The 26343-nt window shown below is 41.1% G+C and overlaps 1 protein-coding gene across 1 annotated transcript in view; it reads left to right on the top strand.

Annotated features, from left to right (window-relative positions):
• The window catches only part of lrrk1 (leucine-rich repeat kinase 1), an 82693-nt gene that overhangs the window by 24512 nt on the left and 31838 nt on the right, over positions 1-26343 (top strand). The window contains exons 5-19 of the mRNA XM_041784715.1: positions 527-706; positions 4255-4391; positions 4696-4922; positions 5324-5451; positions 7669-7832; positions 9194-9331; positions 14881-14993; positions 18342-18412; positions 18585-18714; positions 19685-19797; positions 21274-21491; positions 22579-22743; positions 25273-25445; positions 25597-25717; positions 26166-26325. Coding sequence (XP_041640649.1) covers positions 527-706; positions 4255-4391; positions 4696-4922; positions 5324-5451; positions 7669-7832; positions 9194-9331; positions 14881-14993; positions 18342-18412; positions 18585-18714; positions 19685-19797; positions 21274-21491; positions 22579-22743; positions 25273-25445; positions 25597-25717; positions 26166-26325 — 2238 coding nt within the window. The remainder of the gene's footprint in view (positions 1-526; positions 707-4254; positions 4392-4695; positions 4923-5323; positions 5452-7668; positions 7833-9193; positions 9332-14880; positions 14994-18341; positions 18413-18584; positions 18715-19684; positions 19798-21273; positions 21492-22578; positions 22744-25272; positions 25446-25596; positions 25718-26165; positions 26326-26343) is intronic.

Genomic DNA, 26343 nt, shown 5'->3' on the forward strand with positions numbered 1-26343 from the left:
TGTCCTAACAGCAAACAGGATGTCCTAACAGCTAACAGGATGTCCTAACAGCAAACAGGATGTCCTAACAGCAAACAGGATGTCCTAACAGGATGTCCTAACAGCTAGCAGGATGTCCTAACAGGATGTCCTAACAGCTAGCAGGATGTCCTAACAGCAAACAGGATGTCCTAACAGCTAACAGGATGTCCTAACAGCAAACAGGATGTCCTAACAGCAAACAGGATGTCCTAACAGGATGTCCTAACAGCTAGCAGGATGTCCTAACAGCAAGCAGGATGTCCTAGCAGTTGACAGAGTCTGATACTGCCTATTGTCACCAACTGTCCACTCAGTCTTTATTAGATATTCAGTCGTCTATAAATGTCAGTTCCCCCTTTAACAGAATGACAGACTTTTATTTTGAAGGGACAGAAGCAGAAGTGTTGTGCTTTTATCGATGGTCCTTGACGGTGCGGTTTCTGCTCTGTGTGGGTTAAAGTGATCTGCTTTTGTCTCTGCTGATCATTATTCCATCGTCCTCCAGGGCCGTGTCTGAGGGCCGACTTGTTAAACTGGATGCTGGCCACTTCCTGTCAGCAGGGTCACCTGGATGTGGTCCGTCTGCTGGTCCAAGGTTACGGAGCCGATGCCAAAGACTGCGCCATCCACAGCGAAGAGTTTGCCGTCATCACAGGGCTGCCGCTGTACGCAGCTGCACGCGCAGGTAGGTCTCCAAAATTCCACGAAAATTCCCCATAGCATTAAACCACATTCCCCAAATTTCCCAAAAAGTCTCGAGCATTTGAAAGGACATTCCCCTGCCGAATTCACTAAGTCCGGAAAATTTACAGATAAATTCCCCAAATTTCCATGAAAATTCAAATTAAAAAAAATATTAAATAAAATTAATGTTCAAAGCAAATCACAGAGATTTAGCTCAAATTCCCCAAAATTCAAAATTAATTCCCCAAATTTTCATAAAAAATTAATAGCATTTTCAAACAAACCCCCCCAAAAAAATAAAAAAAATATTCAAATTTCCATGAAAATACAATAAAAAAAAAAAAAATCAAATTCCCCAAAATTCAAAATCAATTCCCCAAATTTTCCTGAAAATTATTAGCATTTTCAAACAAACCACCCCCCCAAAATATAAAAAAAATATTCAAATTTCCATGAAAATGCAATTAAAAAAAAAAAAAATTCCCCAAAATTCAAAATTAATTCCCCAAATTTTCCTAAAAATTATTTGCATTTTCAAACAAACCCCCCCCCCCCCCAAAAAATAAAAAAAATATTAAATTTCCATGAAAATGCCCAAAAGAGTTAAAAGAAAATTTCACCCACAACTCCCAGTAAAACTCTCGAAAATATACAACATATCCCCAAAATATCTAAGGAAATTCCCTGAAATTTCCAAACAAATTTCCTAAAATTTCAAAGAAATATGTTAAAGTTCCAACGCACATTTTTAAAGTGTCACAATAAAGTAACCTTCCAATTTCTTCAAATTTACCCAACTGTTTCAGTGAAACTTCATCATTCAAATGCCATAGAAATTCCTGAAATTTTCCAACCAAATTCCTCAATTTTAACAGCAGATATGCCTAGTGTCTTATCAAATTCACAATTATTTACCAATACATGAAAATGATGAAATTTTCCCCAAGAATCCTCACAAAGCCCCTGAATTTTCAGACACCCCCATTCCCAAACAGAGTCCCAAAACTTTACAAATAATTCCAAAATTCCCATGAAAATGCCCCAAAATTTCAAAGTCCCCCAAAAACTTCTATTCAAATTCCCAGAAACTGCAAATATATTTCCCAAATTTCCATGAAAACTTCTGAAAATTATCAAACAAATTCCCTGGAATTTAAAATCATATCACCAACATTTCCAACAAAATTATCCAAAATATCCCAAAAAATTTACACAAATTTCCTGAAAATTCCAGGCCACATTCTCCCAACATTTAGAGCGCTTTGCTTCACCTTGAATGGAGATTCTGGAGAATGATCTCTAAAACTCTAACGGCAGAAATGATGACTGGGTCGTAGGAAAGTCTGTGACGTTCTGATGTTCATGCAGAGTCTGAGGAGGTTAGAATGAGGTTGACTACAGACTCTGGAGACTTTGGTTCCTCGGCATCATTTAGGCCGAGACTAAAACTGAAAGTTCTTCTGTTTAATGCAGTTAAATATTAGAACTTTATGATCCAGTGGAGCCACAGTAAAGCGTCGGGCTGGATCTGAGCCTGAAACAAGGTTATTTGGCTCGGAGGATTAACCTGCTGCTCCAGCACTCGGAGTTAGAATAAAGGAGCAGGACAACAAACAAATAAAAACATAAAACTGTTTAAAACGTGGAGATCTGTGAGACCAGATCAGGCTTTAAAACCTGCACCATCATCATGTCTGGTGCTGTGATTCTGTGTGAGACCGCAGGTTTAAAACGATCAGTGTGTTGATCAGTGAGTCCGAAACCTCTGAAACTGAAGCGGCGCTAAAACCTGACAGTGTTTGAGTGTTGGCGATGTTTGGGGCTGGTTAAGACGGTCTGATGTGTTTCAGACGTTTATAAAGACCCAAAACTTTAAAATGAAGATCTGATGGATTTTTAACCTGCAGAGACACACCAGCGTCGTTGACAACTTTCTTAAAAGAGAACAAAGCTCCAGAGGAGTGAGGGATCCAGTCTAAGACCGCACTGGGACATTTATGAAAGCTCATTCTTATATTTGATGGTAGGGCTGGGCAATTAATCGCAAATTAGATTAAATCGTATTATGGCATGCTGCGATTTTCAAATCGCAGACCAAAATAGCAAATATTATAATATTTTGCAAAGAGCAAAATAGTTAAAAATACCTTTGCAAGAGCCACAATCTAAGTGGTGAAAAGTGGCAAAAACAGATTAAAGTAGCAATAAAAATAAGTTAAAGGCGGCAAAATGGTCAAAAAGCAACAAAAATGGGTGAAAATGGGGAGGAAAAGTGGAAAAAGGGTCAGAAAGTAGCAAAAATGGGTGAGAAGTGACAAAAAATGAGTTACAGTTGGCATAAAATGGTACAAAAGTGGCAAAATGGTCAAAACAAAAATGAGTGGAAAGTGAATAAAAAGGGCAAAAAGCCGTCAAGATTGGCTAAAATGGGTAAAAACCAGGAGAAAGTGGTATTTAAGGACAATACGTAGCTTAAACGGGTGAAAATGCAGAGAAAAAAGGGTGAAAAGGGGGAAAAATGGGCTTAAGGTGGCAAAAATGGGCTAAAGGTGGCAAAAATGGGTAAAAAGTTGCAAAAAAGTGTCAAAATGGGCAAAAAAGTAGAGAAAAAGTGGTATTAAATGGCAAAAGATAGTCCTAACAGGCAAAAATGGGATAAAAGTCGGAAAAAAGTGGTTTTCAAAGGCAAAAAGTAGCTAAAATGGGTGAAAAGGGGGAAAAAGTTCCCTTTTTAAGGTTTTCTGGGGGAATAATATTTAAAATTAAGACATAAATGAGCCATGCGTTGATTATCACTGCTTTATGTTATCTAATCCTTCAAGTATGTTTTTATTTTATTTTATTTTTTACAAAAATCTTACTTTTCTTGCTCATGCATTTATTTTTCTTCATCAAAATGAGAAGAATATGAGAAATGATCGTCCCCTTCAATAAAACAACTGATATCAAATTTGCTCTATGAGCCAAAATGGCAGTAAGATGTTTTTATTCTAAATGTAGCCCTAGTTTAGCTTCTCTAATATTGTACTTGTTATAATACAGAAGGATTTCTTGCTGATGTTTGTTGAACAGAAAAACTGAGGAACCTAAATAATCGCGTTTCAAATCGCTATTGCAATATTGCAGGAAAAAATTGCAGTTAGATTATTGTTAGATTGTTGTTATTGATTATTGTTATTGCTAATTGTCTCATTGTCTCATTGGTTCCCAACCTGGGGTCCAGGACCCCTCGGGGGGGCACCAAAGGTCTTAGAGGGGCACAAGGCTTTGTCTGCTCTGAGGCTGCCAAAACTAGATTAATAATTACTGACTAAAACCACGATCAAGCAGATATTCAGTACTTTATACAAAGATCTTTTGATAAGAAAAGCATGCACGGGCCTTTTTAGGGTGTTATCAGTGAAACCGTTCAAATCTATGTTGATCTTTGGTGGCAGTGTGTCACTTTTTCTCCGCTCTTGGGGGCGGTTCACTTTTCTTAGGTGCATGTAGGCGGGGCTCCAAGGAAAAATGATTAGGAAACTCTGTCTTATCTTGTCCTGTCTGTAGGAAATGAAGAGATCGCCGACTTCCTGTTGCAGAACGGCGCCGGATTCTCCTCGTACACGCTGATGGATCACCCCGCCTTCAGCAAGCTCCTCCTCCGAAACAAACTAGAAGAAACGACGGACGCCGATGGCGAGACGGTGAGAGAGCCACGAACGTTAACGCTAACGGTAGAGAAGTTCGATGTTCTGGTCAGACTCACTGATCAGCTTAAAGGTTTTTATTATGATGAAGAACTTCTGGACTTTAACACCTTTAAAACACGGTGAGGAGATCAAATTATGGTCACATTTTCACCGCCACAGACCTCCCAGGGGGAGGGTTTGTCTAACAGGAAGTAGCCCAGTATTGGCTGCTATGAGAGAGGGCTGTCTCTGATTGGTTGGTTGATTATAATGATAATAAAACATTAGTAAAATATCGCTGATATCTATATATACCTAGACTGTGAGTGTGTGCTGGAGCGGACTGCAGCTGCCCTGGTTGGAGCTGGACTGGTTCATGGACGTGTCCTCCAGGATCACCGTTCTGGATCTGTCCTCTAACAGCCTGACCGCTCTGCCCTCTGTGGTGCCGTGGGGTCTGATCCACCTCACCGCTCTGGATCTGTCCGATAATCTGCTGAGAGAGCTGCCGGCCGCACACAGTTCTCAGGAAGTCATCTGCTCCAGGTAGGCGCCGCACACACTCAAAACGTTACTGTTCATACCGCAGGTGTTCAAACACTGATGTTAGTAAAACAGGATAGTAGGGGTCCAGGTCTTCTGTTTTTGTTGTTGTGGAATTGGAAAAATGTGAAAATATTGTTTTATTTTATTTTTTTTAATGACACTGAAAACAAAACATGAATCAGTTTCTTCGTGTTCATTCTAAACTTCAGAGTAAAAACAGATGTTTATATTGATCTGAGCTCTGTTGATCAGGTCTGTCTCTCTGTTAAACAGAGTAAAAACAGATGTTTATATTGATCTGAGCTCTGTTGATCAGGTCTGTCTCTCTGTTAAACAGAGTAAAAACAGATGTTTATATTGATCTGAGCTCTGTTGATCAGGTCTGTCTCTCTGTGTTTTAGTCTCAAACAGGTTAATCTGTCTCAGAACAAGCTGTCTTCGTTACCAGTCGGACTCCTCCATCTGATCTACATCCAGAGACTCTCTGCAGCTAAGAACCAGCTCACCGATATCTTTGACATTCCTCCAGGTACACAGTAGAACAATAGAGAGCCTCATGGTTCTAGTAAAACAACCTCATGACTGTTTTTAGATATGCTATGAGTATTTTTACTCTTTTTAGAACATCCTGATGCCTAGAACCTGATGATAGGGCCTTTTAGTTTGTCATTGTGCTAATAGGTTGTAGAAATGGATCAACATCACATCAGTATTGGTGGATCTGAACATTTCTTCTAATATTAACAGCCAACAGATCAGCTGTAAATGTTGGCAGAAAATACTGACATTTATTAACCATAAAGAACATTTTTTGTGGTTGTAAATTTCAGGCTCATGTCAGTAAATATCACAACGAACTGGCTGATAATATCCACTTTTAGTGTTTTTAAATATTGGCCTGAATTGGCTGTAAATATCAGTCTATAATAGCTGTAAATATCAGTCTATAACAGCTGTCAATATCAGTCTATAACAGCTGTCAATATCAGTCTATAACAGCTGTCAATATCAGTCTATAACAGCTGTCAATATCAGTCTATAACAGCTGTCAATATCAGTCTATAACAGCTGTCAATATCAGTCTATAACAGCTGTAAATATCAGTCTATAACAGCTGTAAATATCAGTCTATAACAGCTGTCAATATCAGTCTATAGCAGCTGTAAATATCAGTCTATAACAGCTGTAAATATCAGTCTATAACAGCTGTAAATATCAGTCTATAACAGCTGTAAATATCAGTCTATAACAGCTGTAAATATCAGTCTATAACAGCTGTAAATATCAGTCTATAACAGCTGTCAATATCAGTCTATAGCAGCTGTAAATATCAGTCTATAACAGCTGTCAATATCAGTCTATAACAGCTGTATATATCAGTCTATAACAGCTCTAAATATCAGTCTATAGCAGCTGTAAATATCAGTCTATAGCAGCTGTAAATATCAGTCTATAACAGCTGTAAATATCAGTCTATAACAGCTCTAAATATCAGTCTATATCAGCTGTAAATATCAGTCTATAGCAGCTGTAAATATCAGTCTATAGCAGCTGTAAATATCAGTCTATAACAGCTGTAAATATCAGTCTATAGCAGCTGTAAATATCAGTCTATAGCAGCTGTAAATATCAGTCTATAACAGCTGTAAATATCAGTCTATAGCAGCTGTAAATATCAGTCTATAGCAGCTGTAAATATCAGTCTATAACAGCTGTAAATATCAGTCTATAACAGCTCTAAATATCAGTCTATATCAGCTGTAAATATCAGTCTATATCAGCTCTAAATATCAGTCTATATCAGCTGTAAATATCAGTCTATAACAGCTGTAAATATCAGTCTATAACAGCTCTAAATATCAGTCTATATCAGCTGTAAATATCAGTCTATATCAGCTCTAAATATCAGTCTATATCAGCTGTAAATATCAGTCTATATCAGCTCTAAATATCAGTCTATATCAGCTGTAAATATCAGTCTATATCAGCTCTAAATATCAGTCTATATCAGCTGTAAATATCAGTCTATAACAGCTCTAAATATCAGTCTATATCAGCTGTAAATATCAGTCTGTAGCAGCTGTGAATATCAGCTTATATCAGCTCTAACCTTTGGCCTATATTGTTCTATATCCACCATAGATATCAGCCTAGAGCAGCTGGGAATACCAGCCTTTATCTGCTTTAATTGTCAGTCTAGCTTAGCTGTAAATATTGACTGTATGACAGGTAAGTTAATGAGTTTAATTTAGGACTAACAGAGCTACATCAGCTTCAGACTTTTTCTTTGTTTGACTTTGTCTTTAAACTTTAAAGTTTGTTTTAATGACAGAAGTTTTAGATCTGACCTTTATTTATATATCAGTTTTAATACTGGTTTCTTTGAGTATATCAGATATAATTTAAATACTTCATGATGCTTATAAGCAACGTTATAGCTTATGGAGCTATTAACATGTTCATTTTAACCCTGACCCTGATAATTAGTTCCTTATTTATGCCTTTGTTCCTGATCAGCTGATTAAAGGAGAGTTTCCTCCACACCCAGGATTGTTAGTAATAATTTTTATTACCATAACATTGTAGACAGAATGAATTTCCCTTCCTTTTTAAAGAGTTAATTTTGTAGTTTATCAGCTCCATGACATTGACAGTGAAGGTAACAGTAGCTGGAGGATTGCCAGGCCTTTGGCGTTTATATGGGTCTGATGTAAGCGTTAGTTGTGTCTTTTCCTCCTCATTTCAGGGACAAACTGGATCGGTCTGCGTAAGCTGGAGGAGCTGGACGTGTCCGATAACGGTCTTAGCGCTCTGCCCGTGTCCGTCATGCACTGGCTGAAATCGCTGAGCATCCTCAACGTGAGCAGGAACAAGCTGAGCACTTTCCCCGACGCCTGGGCGTGTCCACTGGTAGGAACGAGCAAAAACACCCCACCAGACCAGGATCCACTTTATACTGACCCTGGAGGTCACTGCTGGAGATGCACGGCTCCGATTCAGGGCTACCATGTTTAAATCAGTGGTTTTCAAACTTTTTTCACCCAAGGCACACCTAAGGTTAAGCCAAAATCTCAAGGCACACCATATTTATATCAACACAAAATAGACTTTTAAATAATGTAGCAGTCAAGGTGGCCCATAAGGGGGCTAAAGGGGAGAGGTTTCTGGGGCCCAGACAACTGGGGGTGGCAAAAGTGGGCAAAAGGTGCCTGAAAGGTGGCAAAAAATTGGTTAAAGTGATGATAAAACATGGCAAAATTGGTTAAAAAGTGGCAAGACAAAGTCAAAAATGGTTAACAATTGGCATAAAGGGCCAAAACATTGGTTAATAGTGGCAAAACATGTTGAAAGAGTCAAAAAGGTGACAAAAATGGGTTACAAGTGGCCAAAAGGGTTAAATGTTGTAAAACGGTGGCTTAACAGTGATTAAAAATGGGCAAAATTGGGCAAGAAGTGGCCAAACAAAGGCAAAGTGAGTGAAAATTAGAAAGAAGGTGGCAAAAATGGGTTGAAAGTGTCAAAAAGGTGACAAAATAGGTTACAAGTGGCAGAAAGGTGGCAAAAAGGGTTAAAGTTGCTTAAACATGGTAAAAAGTGTTGAAAAAATTGGTTAAAAATATCCAAATAACAGCAAATGTAGCCAAAAATTGTCTAAAAGTAGCAAAAAATGGATTAAATGTGGCAAAAAGTTGCAACAAATGGGTCTAAAGTATTTTTAAAAAGTTGCAAAATTGCAAAAAAGCAGCAAAAAACTTTTTAGATTGACAAAATTAGTGGCAAAATGGGTAGAAAAACTGGTTAACTTTGTTAAAAGTAGCATGAATTAATAATTTCAACACCAATTTCAACTCAATAATAGCTTGCCAAATGAGGTAACTGTTAGCCAGGATGCTAGCACCAATGCTACTGATCCAACACACACACTCATCAGTAAAGCACTACTGGGGAGGGTCCGTTCTCTGGGGGTTTCCAGGGATCCGGTCAGATTCCCAAGGCACACCTAGGCTGGTCTCAAGTACACTAGTGTACATCGCCACACCATTTGAGAGCCACTGCTTTGAATAATCCTGACATGGTCCCCATCCATCTATTTTAACGTGCCGTTAAAGGCCTCGGCAGGGATGGCTGCTCGCCGTCCTTTTCCTTTCTGAATAGAAAGAATAGAAAAGATGTAATAACAGGCTCCTTCATAAATGTGTTGTTGCATCTGATTATTATTTCATAGATGGTTTAACACATCTGTAAACATGTGTTGTCAATCTCATCTCCAGAAACAATGCAAAGCCTCATCCAACGCCATCCAAAGTCTCCCCGACTCCTTCTCCATCTTCTGGAGGACTCAGCTGCAGGAGGTGGACTTCTCTGACAACAGCCTGAGCGAGCTGCCGCCGCACTTCTTTGAGCTCGAGGTACGGGCGAACCACTGCCGGTGTAAATAACCCGATCAGAAATCTGGATCCTCATCAGCGGGATTACTCTGGACTGATGTGGATCTGTTCCCGTCCACGTAAAGAGCTCTAGGTCAGGGGTGGTCCGGGGGCCAAATCCAGACCGTGGTACAGTTATACCCGGCCCACCAGATCATATATTTTTATTATAACTGGTCCACCAGTATGAGGTCTGCAGATTTCCTCCAGTTTAAAAATGTAGACTAAACCTTGATGATTTATAAAATCCTTGTTAAGTCATAAAAAAGTGCCTAAAAAGTTCAAACAATTCAGGAATATGGGAAATAATTTCTGTTTGCATTTCATATTCTTAATTTTAAATCTCAGTTATGAAGCAAAGTTACATTTGTGACTTTTTATTGCATATTTTGACCTTTTCAATTCACAATTTTGACTTTTTTTCTTATTGTTTGAACTTTAAGATCCTCAGTTTTACATTTTTAAGTTATATTTTGACCTTTTAAACTCACAGCTTTTTTTTTTTCCTTAAAGATTTATTTTTGGCCTTTATTGGACAGGACAGTGGATAGAGTCGGAATCAGGGAAGAGAGCGGGGAGAGACATGCAGGAAATAGTGCCACGGGCCGGATTTGAACCCACTCGACTCCCAGCACGCCCTAAACTCACGATTTTGAATTTTTTCTCTCATTTTGACCTTTTTAGCTTCTTACTATAAATATTTGCTCATAATTTGACCTTTTGTATCCTCAATTTTAAAGTAATATTTTGACCTTTAAAACTCAAAATTTCAAATTTTTTCTCACCCTTGATGTTTTAAGCTGATGATTTTGAAATTTATCTCATATTTTGACCTTTAAAACTCATGATTTCAATTTTTTATCTGATGTTTTGACCATTTAAAATCATAATGTCAACTTTCTACCTCATATACTTGCCTTTTAAAACCTTTATTTTGACTGTTAATGCCCTGTTTTGACCTCTGGAGCTAGTAAGTTTGAATTTTTATCTCAGATTTTGTGCCTTAAAACTTATCATTTTGACTTTTTTTTTTAATCTCAAAACCATTTGTCATCAGTGCCAAGTATTTCTTCCCCATAAGTCATTGCTGGTGAAAATGAGGTTGACAGTTTATGGTTAAATCTTGACCCAGTTAGGCCCTCAGGTTAGACCCAAATTCAGAATCTGGCCCCTGCTGTGATTGAGTCTGACATACCTGCTCCAGGTGGATGGGGGTTATTTTTAGGGTGTTGTCTGTGAAGCCGCCACCAGAGGGCGCCATTGCTCCATGTGTGGCTCTTTAACTGATGCTGTCTTCCTGATAGTCAGGGACACATGGAGAGGCTGAGTCTGCACCAGACCTTTTAAATCTAATCATGTTTGTTCTGCAGCGTCCGACCTTTGAGAGCTTTTTCTCTCGTTGTCTCTAAGTTTGGACTTTTCTCTATCAACAGTCCTGTTGGCTGAAGATGCTCCTGATCTAAACTCAGAGGAACATTTAGATGGAAAGACTTCACTGCTCTCTAATCACTATCACTAATTAAACATGGTAATAATACAAACTTATTTAAAAACAGAAGTCTGCAAATATGCTGGAGAAATGATGAAATGAAAATCGTGCAAAGAAAGAAAGAAATAGAATCGTCAGGCAGATCATGAGGAAAATAAAAGCAATTAAACAATGCAGGAAAAAAAACTCTGCAGTATGAGACGTTAGAGCAGTGTTACTCAACCAAAGAGCCCAACTGTTGAAAAATACATTCATAAGAGCCACAATCTAAGTGGTGAAAAATGGCAATTAGAATAGGTTAGAGGTGGAAAAAATGGTCAAAAATCAGCAAACCCTGGGAGAAAAGCTGCAAAAATAGGTGGAAAATGACAAAATAATGAGTTAAGTGGCAAAAACGTTACAAAAAATGAGTGAAAAGTGACCCAAATGGGCAAAAAGCAGAATAAAGGTGGCAAAAATGGGCAGTAAGGATCAAAGAGTGGTAAAATGGGAAATTAGTGGCATTTAATTGCAAAAGGCAGGTTGAATGTGTGAAAAGTTTCCAAAAAAAGGCCAAAAAAAGCTGCCAAAGTGGGTGGGAAGTGACCAAATAATGAGTTAAGTGGCATAAACGTTGCAAAAAATGAGTGAAAAGTGACCAAGATGGGCAAAAATCAGAAAAAGGTGGGGAAAAACTGGGCAAAAAGTTGCATTTAATTGCAAAAAGCAGCTTAAATGGACGAGAAGTGGCAAAAACAGGCAAAAAATTGCAAAAAGTAGGATCAAAGTGTTAAAAAGAAGTGGCAAAAATGGGCTTCAAGTGGTAACAACATGGAGAAAATTGAGTGAAAGTGACTAAAATGGGCAAAAATCAGAATAAAGGCAGTAAAAATGGGCAAAAGGCAGTAAAAATGGATTTAAAGTAGCAAAAAAATAGCAAATAAGGGCGATGGAAATACGCAGACAAGACATAGAGATTGACAATTAAAGCTACTGTGTCAGTGTGGGAAACAAAGTGATTAATGTGACTTGAGGACAGTAAAACTCACTCAGAGATAAAACAGGATGATTGAGGATCAATTAGTGAATAATAGTGATAGAGAATGACTGAGGATCAATAATAGTGATAGAGGATGATTGAGGATCCATAAGTAAATAATAGTAATAGAGGATGATTGAGGATCAATAAGTAAATAATAGTAATAGAGGATGATTGAGGATCAATAATAGTAATAGAGGATGATTGAGGATCAATAATAGTAATAGAGGATGATTGAGGATCAATAAGTAAATAATAGTAATAGAGGATGATTGAGGATCAATAATAGTAATAGAGGATGATTGAGGATCAATAATAGTAATAGAGGATGATTGAGGATCAATAATAGTAATAGAGGATGATTGAGGATCAATAATAGTAGTAGAGGATGATTGAGGATCAATAATAGTAATAGAGGATGATTGAGGATCAATAATAGTAATAGAGGATGATTGAGGATCAATAATAGTAATAGAGGATGATTGAGGATCAATAATAGTAATAGAGGATGATTGAGGATCAATAATAGTAATAGAGGATGATTGAGGATCAATAATAGTAATAGAGGATGATTGAGGATCAATAATAGTAATAGAGGATGATTGAGGATCAATAATAGTAATAGAGGATGATTGAGGATCAATAATAGTAATAGAGGATGATTGAGGATCAATAATAGTAATAGAGGATGACTGAGGATCAATAATAGTAATAGAGGATGATTGAGGATCAATAATAGTAATAGAGGATGATTGGAGGACGACTGAAACAGAAACAGATTAGAGCTCAGCACTTTGATTTTTCTGATGATTCAGTTTTTATTGGTTTTAAAGACTACTATAAACTGAGGGCTGTGATTGGCTGTGGTTGGCTGTGATTGGCTGTGATTGGCTGTGATTTGCTGTGATTGGCTGTGATTGGCTGTGATTGGCTGTGATCGCCCTGGCCTGCAGCAGTGACGGCGGCGGTAATGACTGTAATAAAACCCTCGAGGGGGGCGATCCTGATCAAAGTAGGATCAGTAAAGGCGTTTTAACTGATGATCGGTGAGTCAATAAAACCACAAACAGCTGTCACGCCGCTCCGTCAACGCCGCCGTTCAGACGGCCCTTGACCCAGTAGAACAGGTCGCTGCTGACGGCGTGCTGCGTCCAGTGACTACTGTAGAAAATCAGTGGTTTAGACTCAGATTTTAACGCTGTAGTTTAAGGTCTGTGGGGATATTCAGGATTGAGATAACTATCAGTAGGAAACAGGTCTGACTCTCATGTTTTACCAAGACTGCTGACTCATCATGACTCAGATATGAATAATCAGCTTTAAACCAATCACAGGTCTTCATAGGTAAGACTTCAGGTAATAAAGGGACCAATCAGACTTCACTGGAATGGTTGGCATCTGATGCCATGGGTGTGTGTGTGTGTGTGAGTGTGTGTGTGATAGAATGTTGGGACTCTCTCAGTGAGATCAAAGGAAATCAGCATAGCAACAACAGGCAGAGCTAACCTGATTGGTCCATCCTCTACCTTTTTCCTATTGGTCGGTTCATCAGAACATCCAAGAACTGACATTATGGACAAAAGTATTCATCCACACCTGTTAATTAATGACTTCAGGTGTTCCAGTCAGACCCACAGGTGTATAAAATCCTCACCTGTCCATGCAGGCTCAAACATCTGTGATCTAAATGAGTCGATCTGAAGCGTGGCGAGGGAGCGACGCCAGTATAATAATGTAAACTTAACCTTGATTATTTCAAATATCCTTATTAAGCCATAAAAATCTGAAAAAGTGGAGCGCAGGTGGCCTAGTGGTTAAAGGCACGCCCCATGTACGTGGACAGCCCGGGTTTGAATCCGGCCTCCGGCCCTTCACTGCAGGTCTCTCCCCCGCTTTTGTCCCTGTTTCTGACTCTATCCATTGTCCTCATCTATCAAATAAAGGGGCACAAATGCCCACAAATAAATCTGAAAAAAAAAAAAGATAATAATCTGAAAAAGTAAAGAGAAAGAAAGATAAGTAAAAAAGTCAAGAATATGGGAAAAAAATAATAATTTGTTTTATATCATATGTTCAATTTTGCATCTGAAGATTACGACTCAAACTGATGATTTTTGACTTTTCATTTCATGCTTTGACCTTTTTAACTCAGAATTTGGACTTTATATGTCACATTTTTATCTTTTAGATTCACAATTTTAAATCTTAAGTCATATTTTGACCTTTTCATCTCCTTACTTTGGCTTTTTAATCCCATAGTTTGACTTTTAAAACATGATTTCAAATTTTTTCTCATATGTTGACATTTTAAATGACTAATTTTTACCTTTTTTAACCATATTTGGACCTTCATATTTTTAACTTTTTAAGTCATCATTTTGAATTCTAGCTCATATTTTGACATTTTCAGCTCCTAATTTTGGCTTTTTAATCCCATATTTTGAACTATCAGCCTCACAATTTCAAATTTTAAGTCATATTTTGACTTTAAACTCATGATTTCAACTTTCTCCTCGTATATTTGCTTTTTAAAAACATTATTTTTCTGTTTTTAATATCAGGTTCTGATCTTTTGAGCTGATAAATTTGAATTTTTATCTCAGATTTGAGCCTTTAAACTTATCACTTTACTTTTTTGAATTTCCAGATGATTTTTCATCAGTGCTGGTTTTTTTTTCATATTTTATCACTGGTGAAAATGAGGTTGACATTTATGTTTAAATGTTGACCTGTTAGTCCTCAGGTTAGACCTGAATCCTGCTGGGACAGAGTTGGACACCCCTGCTCCAGTGCCTGTGTGGTGTCTCACCCTTCTTTTATAAACCCTCAGATGTGATCTTGGGTCTGTGTCTGATGTGTTAACGCCGCCGTTGGTCTCTGAGCGTGCTCTGCCCTCAGATAACTCTCAGCTGGATGGAGGGTCGGACGCTCGCCAAGAAAGTGAACGGGCGGCTGAATTCCTCAAGAGTAAATAGTCACTGTGTGGTTTATCTCCCCCTCTCCCTCTCCCTCTCCCCCGTCCAGGCCCTGGTCTCTGTGAGGCTGTGTGGGAATCTCATTGCGACACTCCCCGCCCCCGCTAAGTGGAAATGCTCTCAGCTCAGGACCCTCGACGTTTCCAGGAACCAGCTGGGCAAGTAAGTCCTCAGAGGCCGTCTCTGTGCGAGCGAGGGTCAGCTGTGTCATGGGCTCAGCGGGCTTAGACTCAGAGGAGAGCAGTTCCTCAGAAATCAGACGACGGTCCCTTTGATTCCCGTTAATACGCTCAAAATGAGCTGAACTCTCCGTTAATGTGAAAGCTTTATCAGAGTCCGTTGGTCCGCCTCAGGGTCATCAGGGCGTTTCCTCTTCATCAGGATGATTTAGCAGTCATCATCGCTCCTCAGCGTCTAGATCAGTGAAACTCCACATGAGGCTCTTCAATGTCTTCATTTTAAATATTAGCCCCCAGAAATCCTTCAAAAGGGAAACTTTTTGCCCCTTTCCACAATTTGTTTTTACCACTTTTCACCGATTCAAGCATCCTTTTGCCATTAAATACCACTTTTTTTCCTACTTTTCTCCCATTTTTGCCACTTTTTTTTCCAATTTTTTGCCCTTTTTGTAAACATTTTTGCCACTTTTTTCCAATTTTTGCCCTTTTTTTTAACCATTTTTCCACTTTTTTCCTACGTTTCTCACATTTTTGCCACTTTTTTCCAATTTTTGCCCCTTTTTTTTTTTTTTACCATTTTTGCCCTTTTTTTTCCTTTTTTGCCATTTTTTTCCAATTTTTGCCCTTTTTAAACCATTTTTGACACTTTTTTTTCCAATTTTTTGCCCTTTTTTGTAAACATTTTTCCACTTTTTTCCTACGTTTCTCACATTTTTGACACTTTTTTCCAATTTTTGCCCCCTTTTTTTTTCTTTACCATTTTTGCCACTTTTTTTCCAATTGTTGCCCTTTTTTAAACCATTTTTGCCACTTTTTTTCCAATTTTTGCCCTTTTTGTAAACATTTTTGCCACTTTTTTCCAATTTTTGCCCTTTTTTAAACCATTTTTGCCCTTTTTTTTCCTTTTTTGCCATTTTTTCCAATTTTTGCCCTTTTTTGTAAACATTTTTCCACTTTTTTCCTACGTTTCTCACATTTTTGACACTTTTTTCCAATTTTTGCCCCCTTTTTTTTTCTTTACCATTTTTGCCACTTTTTTTTCCAATTGTTGCCCTTTTTTTTAACCATTTTTGCCACTTTTTTCCAATGGTTGCCCTTTGTAACCATTTTTTGCCACCTTTCCCCCATATACGCTACCCTTTTCGATTTAACACAACTATTTTCCCTCTTTTTTTGCCCATTTTTCCTACTTCTTTTAGCTACTTCTATCCCATTTTTTTGCCCTTTTCACCATATTTTGCCCATTTAAGCTATCTTTTGGCGCTATATACCACTTGTTTCCTGTTTTTTCCCCATTGTTTCCCCAATTTTTTCTCTTTGTCACCATTTTTTGCCACTTGCCACTTGTTTCCTTTTTTTGCCCTTTTGAGTCACTTTTAACTAATGTCTTTTTTGCCTTGTTTTTGCCACTTTTTGACCTTTTTTGCCACCTGTAACTCATTTTTTGTCACTTCTCACCCATTTTTGCTACTTTCTGACCCTTTTTCCACTTTTTCTCCTCATTTGCCCCTTTTCATCCATTTTTTCAACCTTTAACTTATTTTTATTGCTACTTCATGCTGTTTTTGCCACTTTCCACTGCTTAGATTGTGGCTCTTGCAAAGGTATTTTACAACAATTTGGCTCTTTGGTTGAGCAGGGTTGAGTAACGCTGCTCTAGAAAGTTCTGATTCTAGCAGCTCCACCATTTCAAGATCCAACAAACCCAGCAGCCACAACAAGAGTCAGGAGTCTTTGAACTTCTGTTAGAAGCTCTGCTGGTCTCTGTGATCTCAGTATTCCAAATAAAACAGGCGTGGTCCATCAGAAGAGTCCTCACCATCCAAATACAGGATTATATATAACCCACTCAAAGATCCCCCCTTTAATTCAAGTATATCAATAATAGAAACTTCTGATTCACTGTAGTGGAGCTCAGGAAGAACACAACTTCCTGTCGGTGAAGCAGCATTTCACAATAAAAGCCCCTGGGGCAGAGATAGGCTGATTATACAGTCAGATCTGTAAAGTACAGGAAGCCGCGCGCTCTTACTTTGAAAATCAAGTCAAAGGAAATTAAATTGAACAGAAGCTAAAGTTTTTCGTCATCATTTTTCAAATTAAAGTCCTTGTTAAAGAAAATCAAAGACTCTATGCTGGTGATAAACAGATTTACCAACGTGTCTCCAGGGATGTTCATCAACTCTGAGTTTCTCCTCTGATTTTATTCTCCCATGAGGATGAAAACAGGATAAAACCAGATGACTGAGATGAATCCTTCCTGTGCCTCATGGCGTGTTGGTTGGTCATGTGACATCAGTTCAGCAGCAGTAGCTCAGCAACAGAGCTCCTTTATTTCTATTTAATATTTATGTGTACATGTTATTATAACTGTACTTTAGTTTTCACTCATACAGTACTGTACAGAACTTTTTAGGTACATTTAGGTCAAAACTGAGGCTGCAGTGAGGCGTCGATGTGGCGAGTAAGCTGCCTGAGGGCGCCATTGGACAGGAAGGAGGATTGACTTAACCCTGGTGGGTTTCTGGATGTCCTTGTATATTACCAGGGGAACGGGAAAGATTGACTAAAGCCACACCCTTAGGGCGGCGTTAGGGTGGATGTGGTGAGTAACCACGGCTGAGGGTACCATCCGGGCGGGTGGATGTCCCAAGGGCCCGCCTTGACCTCAACCTTGACCCCACCCACTAGGGCTGGGCAATTAATCAAAAATTAGATTTAAATTGCAGTATGGCCTGCTGCAATTTTCAAATCGCAGACGCTACAATATTTCTTTTACCTAAAATTTGTGATACCATGGCAGTTTAAAACTTTTTTTTGCAGCAGAGATGTTATGAATTACATGTCACGCAGTCATTCAAGTGTCATGTTTTTGGAATAGTCTGTTAAAAATCCTACTTTCTTCATTTCTGTACATTTTTCTGGTAATATATGAGAATTAAATAAAAAATATAACCCTCCCTTTAATACTAAAGTTCATCTTCAATGTGCAATACAAGTCAAAATCATTACATTTAGATCATTTTCCTAAATGGTTCAGCCCCACCACCCAGTCCACCCCCGGGTTGTGGCACATCAGTCCCCATGATGAGGCCTCACCTCTGTCCAGGACTGTAGACCTGTAATACCACGGTCTTTATCTGTGATCTTAATATGAGCCCAGCTGATGCTGACTCTGAGCTTTACTCTGGTGTAACACGTCTACATTGGCTTCTTTTTCAAACGCTGACACTTTCATCCTGGTTAAACACAAAGACCAAAACCTCTGTGCATTAATCTCAGTTTGCTGTTGGATTATGATGTGTGTCCATCTTTTAATCCTCCGCCTTAGATCAGAGGAGGGGCCTAAATCCAGGAGGTTGGCTTTCCTGACCACATGGACCAAGAGGGAGCCTGACCCAGGTACGTCTGCTTTATTTAAAGATAAATACAGGACTGAGTCCACATTTAGACTCTGTCTTTCTCAAAGTCCAGGATCCTTCCTCTGTAGGAAAGACGCTGTGCCGCGCGGCGCGGCGCCATAATAATCCTCAGTAACTGTTTTGTTGACGTTGTTGTGCATTTCACTCCACAGTCTGCTTGGTGGAGTTTCCCATGATCCTCCGGGAGTCCTTGGAAGTTCTTTACTTGAACGACAACCAGCTGGAGGTGGTTCCTCAGTCGGTGTGTGATCTGCACAGCCTCACCGAGCTCTACCTCTCCAAGTGAGTTTCTCTATCTCGCCATCCAGGCGTCTAAAGAATGTGGAACAAGTTCCAGCCACCCATTAAGAACAGTACTGAAGACATAAAGTCAGAATTAATCAGCCTTTTAAGGCTGACCAATGAGATCCTTCGATCTGTGGGAACGGCTGCTGCTGTGTGGTCGGTCCTGCTGCAGCTGTTTGCAGCTGTTTTCTAACAGGTAGCTCATCTCGCCGCTCTGACACGTCTCAGACATTCACAGCACTTGACTTCAGAGACAGAGCGTTTATAATGCCAGGGTCAGACTCCACCTTCTCACTATCTGTTATGATGGTCACATGTCTGATCAGGTGATCACAGAGCCATAGAGATGCCACGACTTGAGTGGCAGCCATGGCAGACGGTACAATCGTGGTCATGGTGGGGAGTCTGACCTCAGCTTTAGGCTCTTTAAGAAAGAGGCCATTAACTACAGAACAAGAAAGTATCATGGATGGATGCATGGATGGATGGATGAATAATGGATAGATGGATGGGTGCATGGATAGGTGGATGGATGCATGGATGGATGGATGGATGAAAGATAGATAGATGATGCATGGATGGATGGATGGATGAATAATGGATAGATAGATGATGCATGGATAGATGAATAATAGATGGATGGATGGATGGATGGATAAATGGATGAATTTGCATGGATGGTTGGATGGGTGGATCGATGCATGGATGGATGGATGCATGGATAGATGAATAATGGATAGATGGATGGATGGATGGATGGATGGATGGATGGATGGATGGGTGGATGGATGGATGCTTGGATGGATGGATGAATGGATGGATGGATGAATAGATGCTTGGATGGATGGATGGATGGATGGATGGATGGATGGAAGGACATCCAAGAATCAGAGCGATCACCTCTTTTAAAGCGTCATCTGGACTCTTGAATGTGATTGGCTGAGTGGTGTTGTTTCTCTGAGAACAGTAACCCTGGGATCCGGGAGCTTCCAGCTGAGCTTGGTCAGCTCTCTAACCTTTGGCAGCTCGACATCGAAGACCTCAACATCTCCAACGTCCCCCTGGAGGTCCGGAAAGAAGGTACGCCTTCAACATCTGCAACAACATACACACCTTACATAATCCCTATTCACCTGGGACTGGTAGAACCTAGGGACCTCTGGTCATTTAGAACCACAATCACAAAACCAGACTCACATCTTTAACATCAGATAGTAATCCTAGATTTAAGATAATCTAAACCAGACTCACATCTTTAATCTCAGATAGTAATCCTAGATTTAAGATAATCTAAACCAGACTCACATCTTTAACCTCAGATAGTAATCCTAGATTTAAGATAATCTAAACCAGACTCACATCTTTAACCTCAGATAGTAATCCTAGATTTAAGATAATCTAAACCAGACTCACATCTTTAACCTCAGATAGTTATCCTAGATTTAAGATCATCTAAACCAGACTCACATCTGTAATCTCAGATAGTAATCCTAGATTTAAGATAATCTAAACCAGACTCACATCTTTAACCTCAGATAGTAATCCTAGATTTCAGATAATCTAAGCCAGACTGACATCTTTAACCTCAGATGGTAATCCTAGATTTAAGATAATCTAAGCCAGACTGACATCTTTAACCTCAGATGGTAATCCTAGATTTAAGATAATCTAAGCTAGACTCACATCTTTAACCTCAGATAGTAATCCCAGATTTCAGATAATCTAAACCAGACTCACAACTGTAATCTCAGATAGTAATCCTAGATTTAAGATAATCTAAACCAGACTCACATCTTTAATCTCAGATAGTAATCCTAGATTTAAGATAATCTAAACCAGACTCACATCTTTAACCTCAGATAGTAATCCTAGATTTAAGATAATCTAAACCAGACTCACATCTTTAACCTCAGATAGTTATCCTAGATTTAAGATCATCTAAACCAGACTCACATCTGTAATCTCAGATAGTAATCCTAGATTTAAGATAATCTAAACCAGACTCACATCTTTAACCTCAGATAGTAATCCCAGATTTCAGATAATCTAAACCAGACTCACAACTGTAATCTCAGATAGTTATCCTAGATTTAAGATAATCTAAACCAGACTCACATCTTTAACCTCAGATAGTAATCCTAGATTTAAGATAATCTAAACCAGACTCACATCTTTAACCTCAGATAGTAATCCTAGATTTCAGATAATCTAAGCCAGACTCATATCTTTAACCTCAGATAGTAATCCTAGATTTCAGATAATCTAAACCAGACTGACGTCTTTAACCTCAGATGGTAATCCTAGATTTAAGATAATCTAAGCCAGACTGACATCTTTAACCTCAGATGGTAATCCTAGATTTAAGATAATCTAAGCTAGACTCACATCTTTAACCTCAGATAGTAATCCTAGATTTAAGGTGATCACAGAAGTCACTCGAGACTAATCCCCAACCCTAACCCTCTAGACCAGTACCTAGGCATTTAGAATCTAGGGTCCTAATAAGTATCACGACTGTCCTGGTGACCACTAAACGGCGCCCTCTCCTCCCCTCAGGTCCCGGCTCCGTGCTGGCGTTCCTGCGGGCTCACCTCCGTAAAGCTGAGCCGTTCAGACTGCTGAAGATGTTGGTGATCGGCCCCCCAAGGCAGGGGAAGACCACGCTGCTGGAGGCGCTGCAGTTCGGAAGGACCTCGCCGTTCACCGCCGCAGCAGAGCGCAGCATCTCCACCTTTACCTGGGAGCTGGAGAAACCCAACGGGGGCAAGAACAGCGTAAGGGGCACGCAGGCAGCATGGGCATACATATACTGACAGGGTCAGATCATTTCTCACAGGAAGGAGACCGTTCTCAGAGCAGCTCCCTGCAAATGTGCAGAAATATAATCAGGCGGTTCACCACAGACCACAACGTGTTAGCTGAAATATTCTGCTTTAGAAATCTGTTGTCATGGTGTCGTAAAAGTCATCAAATAAATGTCTGAGACTGTAAATGTGACGGATTAATTTAACTGTTCATGAATGTAGGTAACGTCAGTCATTTAGATGAAGCTGGTAGAGATCATCATCATCAAACTTCCTACATTCATCCCTCTACTTACTCTCTCAGACCGCACAGACACCAGTGTGCTCTGAGAATGATGGTACTGATGTGAACGCAGACCAGCGGGGCAGAAGGGAGCCGTCAGGCCCGGGCATGAAACGATCACGCCTGATGTGAAGATGCAGTCAGAGGGAAACACAAAGACCAAAACCTCTAACTTGATAAACGGCCATCATTTTGTTGTTTTCAGGTCACAACGCTGGTTCCTCAGACCCTGCACAAGTGTTCTCTCTGACTCTAGATCTGATCAGATCCCGGAGAGCTCAGGGCGAAAGTTAATGGGCCTCATGTTCCTCCTTTACCTGAAAATGCAGTATCTAAGAATGCTCTGACAGCTTTTCTGCAAACTGTTTTAAAAGTTATGAGGTAGAAATCCAAGATGGGTCAGTGTAGCTCATGGCCAGCAGATTTTTAATAAAGAAATCCAAAATCAAGAAACTAGCTCTTTAAAAATGGGAAAACAAAACATGGAACAGACCTACCCTTGGCCCTTCAGACAGCTCATATTAACCTGAGAATAAAAAACAGGAAACAAAAAAATCATGTTTTATTCTCCAATTTTTAATCTGTGATTTCGAAACAACTTGTTTCCTTAGTTTGGATTTCTCATTTAAAATTTACTGACCATGAAATTCGCTGACGAAGGTGTTCATCACTTTAATGTCTTCCTGTGTTCTCCATCACCTTTGGCTGTTTCTGGCTCTTGTACGTTCTCCCTGATCATCCCGGGTTGACTCAGTCCTGTTTGGCTCTTCACAGAAGGACTCGGTGGCGTTTAACGTCTGGGACATCGGCGGCCAGGCCAGCATGTCCACGGTGAACCAGTGCTTCTTCACTGATAAGGCTCTGTACCTGGTGGTCTGGAACCTGGCCTTAGGAGAGGAGGCTGTGGCCAACCTGCAGACATGGCTGCTCAACATCGAGGTACGCTCATTTACTCACTCGCTCGCTCAGTCACACGGAGAGATGGAAGGGGCGGGGTCTGTTCAGTGGGGGTGGGGTCTGTTCGGTAGGGATGGGGTCTGTTCAGTAGTGTTGGGGTCTGTTCAGTGGGAGTGGGGTCTGTTCAGTAGGGGTGGGGTCTGTTTAGAAGGGGTGGGGTCTGTTCGGTAGGGATGGGGTCTGTTCAGTAGTGATGGGGTCTGTTCAGTGGGAGTGGGGTCTGTTCAGTAGGGGTGGGGTCTGTTCAGTAGTGGTGGGGTCATTTCAGTAGAGGTGGGGTCTGTTCAGTGGTGTTGGGGTCTGTTCAGTAGTGTTGGGGTCTGATCAGTCGTGGTGGGGTCATTTCAGTAGGGGTGGGGTCTGATCAGTAGAGGTGGGGTCTGTTTAGAAGGGGTGGGGTCTGTTCAGTGGTGTTGGGGTCATTTCAGTAGAGGTGGGGTCTGTTCAGTAGTGTTGGGGTCTGTTCAGTAGGGGTGGGGTCTGATCAGTGGTGTTGGGGTCATTTCAGTAGGGGTGGGGTCTGTTCAGTAGGGGTGGGGTCTGTTCAGTAGGGGTGGGGTCTGTTTAGTAGTGTTGGGGTCTGTTAAGAAGGGGTGGGGTCTGTTCAGTAGGGGTGGGGTCTGTTCAGTGGTGTTGGGGTCATTTCAGTAGAGGTGGGGTCTGTTCAGTCGTGTTGGGGTCATTTCAGTAGGGGTGGGGTCTGTTCAGTTGTGTTGGGGTCATTTCAGTAGGGTTGGGGTCTGTTCAGTGGTGTTGGGGTCTGTTCAGTAGTGTTGGGGTCTGTTCAGTAGGGGTGGGGTCTGATCAGTGGTGTTGGGGTCATTTCAGTAGGGGTGGGGTCTGTTCAGTAGGGGTGGGGTCTGTTCAGTAGTGGTGGGGTCTGTTAAGAAGGGTGGGGTCTGTTCGGTAGGGTTGGGGTCTGTTCTGTAGTGTTGGGGTCTGTTCAGTAGGGGTGGGGTCTGTTCAGTAGGGGTGGGGTCTGTTTAGTAGTGGTGGGGTCTGTTAAGAAGGGGTGGGGTCTGTTCAGTAGGGGTGGGGTCTGATCAGTAGAGGTGGGGTCTATTTAGAAGGGGTGGGGTCTGTTCAGTCGTGTTGGGGTCATTTCAGTAGAGGTGGGGTCTGTTCAGTAGTGTTGGGGTCATTTCAGTAGGGGTGGGGTCTGTTCAGTAGGGTTGGGGTCTGTTCAGTAGGGGTGGGGTCTGTTTAGTAGTGTTGGGGTCATTTCAGTAGAGGTGGGGTCTGTTCAGTAGGGGTGGGGTCATTTCAGTAGGGGTGGGGTCTGTTCAGTAGGGGTGGGGTCTGTTTAGTAGTGTTGGGGTCTGTTAAGAAGGAGTGGGGTCTGTTAAGAAGGAGTGGGGTCTGATCAGTAGAGGTGGGGTCTATTTAGAAGGGGTGGGGTCTGTTCAGTCGTGTTGGGGTCATTTCAGTAGAGGTGGGGTCTGTTCAGTAGTGTTGGGGTCATTTCAGTAGGGGTGGGGTCTGTTCAGTAGTGTTGGGGTCATTTCAGTAGAGGTGGGGTCTGTTCAGTGGTGTTGGGGTCATTTCAGTAGGGGTGGGGTCTGTTCAGTAGGGGTGGGGTCTGTTTAGTAGTGTTGGGGTCTGTTAAGAAGGAGTGGGGTCTGTTAAGAAGGAGTGGGGTCTGATCAGTAGAGGTGGGGTCTATTTAGAAGGGGTGGGGTCTGTTCAGTCGTGTTGGGGTCATTTCAGTAGAGGTGGGGTCTGTTCAGTAGTGTTGGGGTCATTTCAGTAGGGGTGGGGTCTGTTCAGTCGTGTTGGCTCATTTCAGTAGAGGTGGGGTCTGTTCAGTAGGGGTGAGGTCTGATCAGCTGTTTATGTTCCAGTTAAAGGGAGGGGTGTCCTAATTTAAAGGAAAGTCCTGATCTCAGACCACATGAAGAGAGGAATGTTTACTTGACGTCTGAGCAGCATAGATGAGCATCTTTCATCTCTGAGTCTTAATTAATGGACAAATACTGGATAATAACCACCATGGCATTACTGTGGTTAGTCAGTCAGTGTTTTTACAGCCAATGGGTCGTTAATTTGAAATGACAAACGCTGACTCAACAGCTGAGCTGTTCCACAATAACTGTTTGAAAATAGGAAGAAGAACAAGAAGAAAACTGCCCTGGGACGCTTGAGAGGGTCCCTGCTGAACAGAGAATCTAACAAACATTTTAAGGTCAGGGTTCATCGTGTTAGTTTCTGATGTTTTAGGAGGTTAATCAGGAAACAGTTTGTTTCCTATACTACTGTCAGATATAGTTTTTATTATGCATACTACAGACTTCATACTTGTCACCTCCTGTCAGATATGATAGGGCAGCCTCATTGCCCTCTCTCGGTATTGGGACGGTTTGTACGGGGCCTTACTAACCTACGTTGACCCCTGGCTACCAGTGTACCAGGCTAACGGGTTTTTCCTCCTGATATCAGAGCGCCACGTCCATCAGGAAGTCTCTCTCTGTGTTTCAGTCCTCATTCACACATCAGCTGTTCTGTCGTCTGCAGGCTCGGGCTCCAAACTCGGCCGTTGTGGTGGTCGGGACGCATTTAGATCTGATCGACACTAAGTTTCGCACGGAGAGGATCGCCACGCTGAGGGCCTACATCCTGGCCCTGTGCCGGTCACCATCAGGGGCCCGGGCCTCAGGTTTCCCTGACATCACCTGGAAACACCTGCAGTGAGAAACCTTTAAGAATTACTGCTGATTTACAATAAAAACACCCATGTGGGTCACATCGGCGTAAAACATGACTCGCATATAGAGGTGTATGTGGTTGATGCAGGATCCAGGGTTCACCTGCTCACCTGTCTCCTCTGTCTGTGCTCAGTGAAGTCTCCTGTAAAACCCTCGAGGGGTTAAACATGCTGAAGAAGCTGATCCACAAGGTGGCGCTCTCCATGAAGGACAGCAGCAGCTCAGCAGGAGCCAACAAGCTACTGGGCAGACTGGTGAGTGGTTCCGAGATCTACTGGGCGGACTGGTGAGTGGTTCAGAGATCTACTGGGCGGACTGGTGAGTGGTTCCGAGATCTACTGGGCGGACTGGTGAGTGGTTCAGAGATCTACTGGGCGGACTGGTGAGTGGTTCAGAGATCTACTGGGCAGACTGGTGAGTGGTTCAGAGATCTACTGGGCAGACTGATGAGTGGCTCAGAGATCTGTCAGTCTGAGCAGAACATCCCTAAAATGATCAAACATGTTTAGAAATATTTAATTGAGAAATTGAAGCGACATTAACCACAGTCATCATGATATCAGAGCTACGATCCCCCTCTGTGTGATTCAGCATCATCTCTCACACCTAAGCCCTGTGTGATGTACCAAGGACTTCAGAGGGACACCCAGACCCTCCTGGAGCTCCTCCTGTGTGCTAAAGTCTTCTCCTTACCCTCCACAGATCCCTCGCAGCTACCTGACTCTGCAGGACGCCGTGATAGCTGAGAAGACGAGGAGAGCAGCGGTGGGAGACGTCCAGTACCTAACAGACGTTCAGCTGGACCACATCCTGGAGCAGAACACAGGAAGTGACATCAGAGACTACGAAGATCTGCAGACCGGTACGTGTCAGTCCTGTC

The sequence above is a fragment of the Cheilinus undulatus genome, linkage group 1 (assembly GCF_018320785.1).
Source record: "Cheilinus undulatus linkage group 1, ASM1832078v1, whole genome shotgun sequence".
NCBI classification, from domain to species: domain Eukaryota; kingdom Metazoa; phylum Chordata; class Actinopteri; order Labriformes; family Labridae; genus Cheilinus; species Cheilinus undulatus.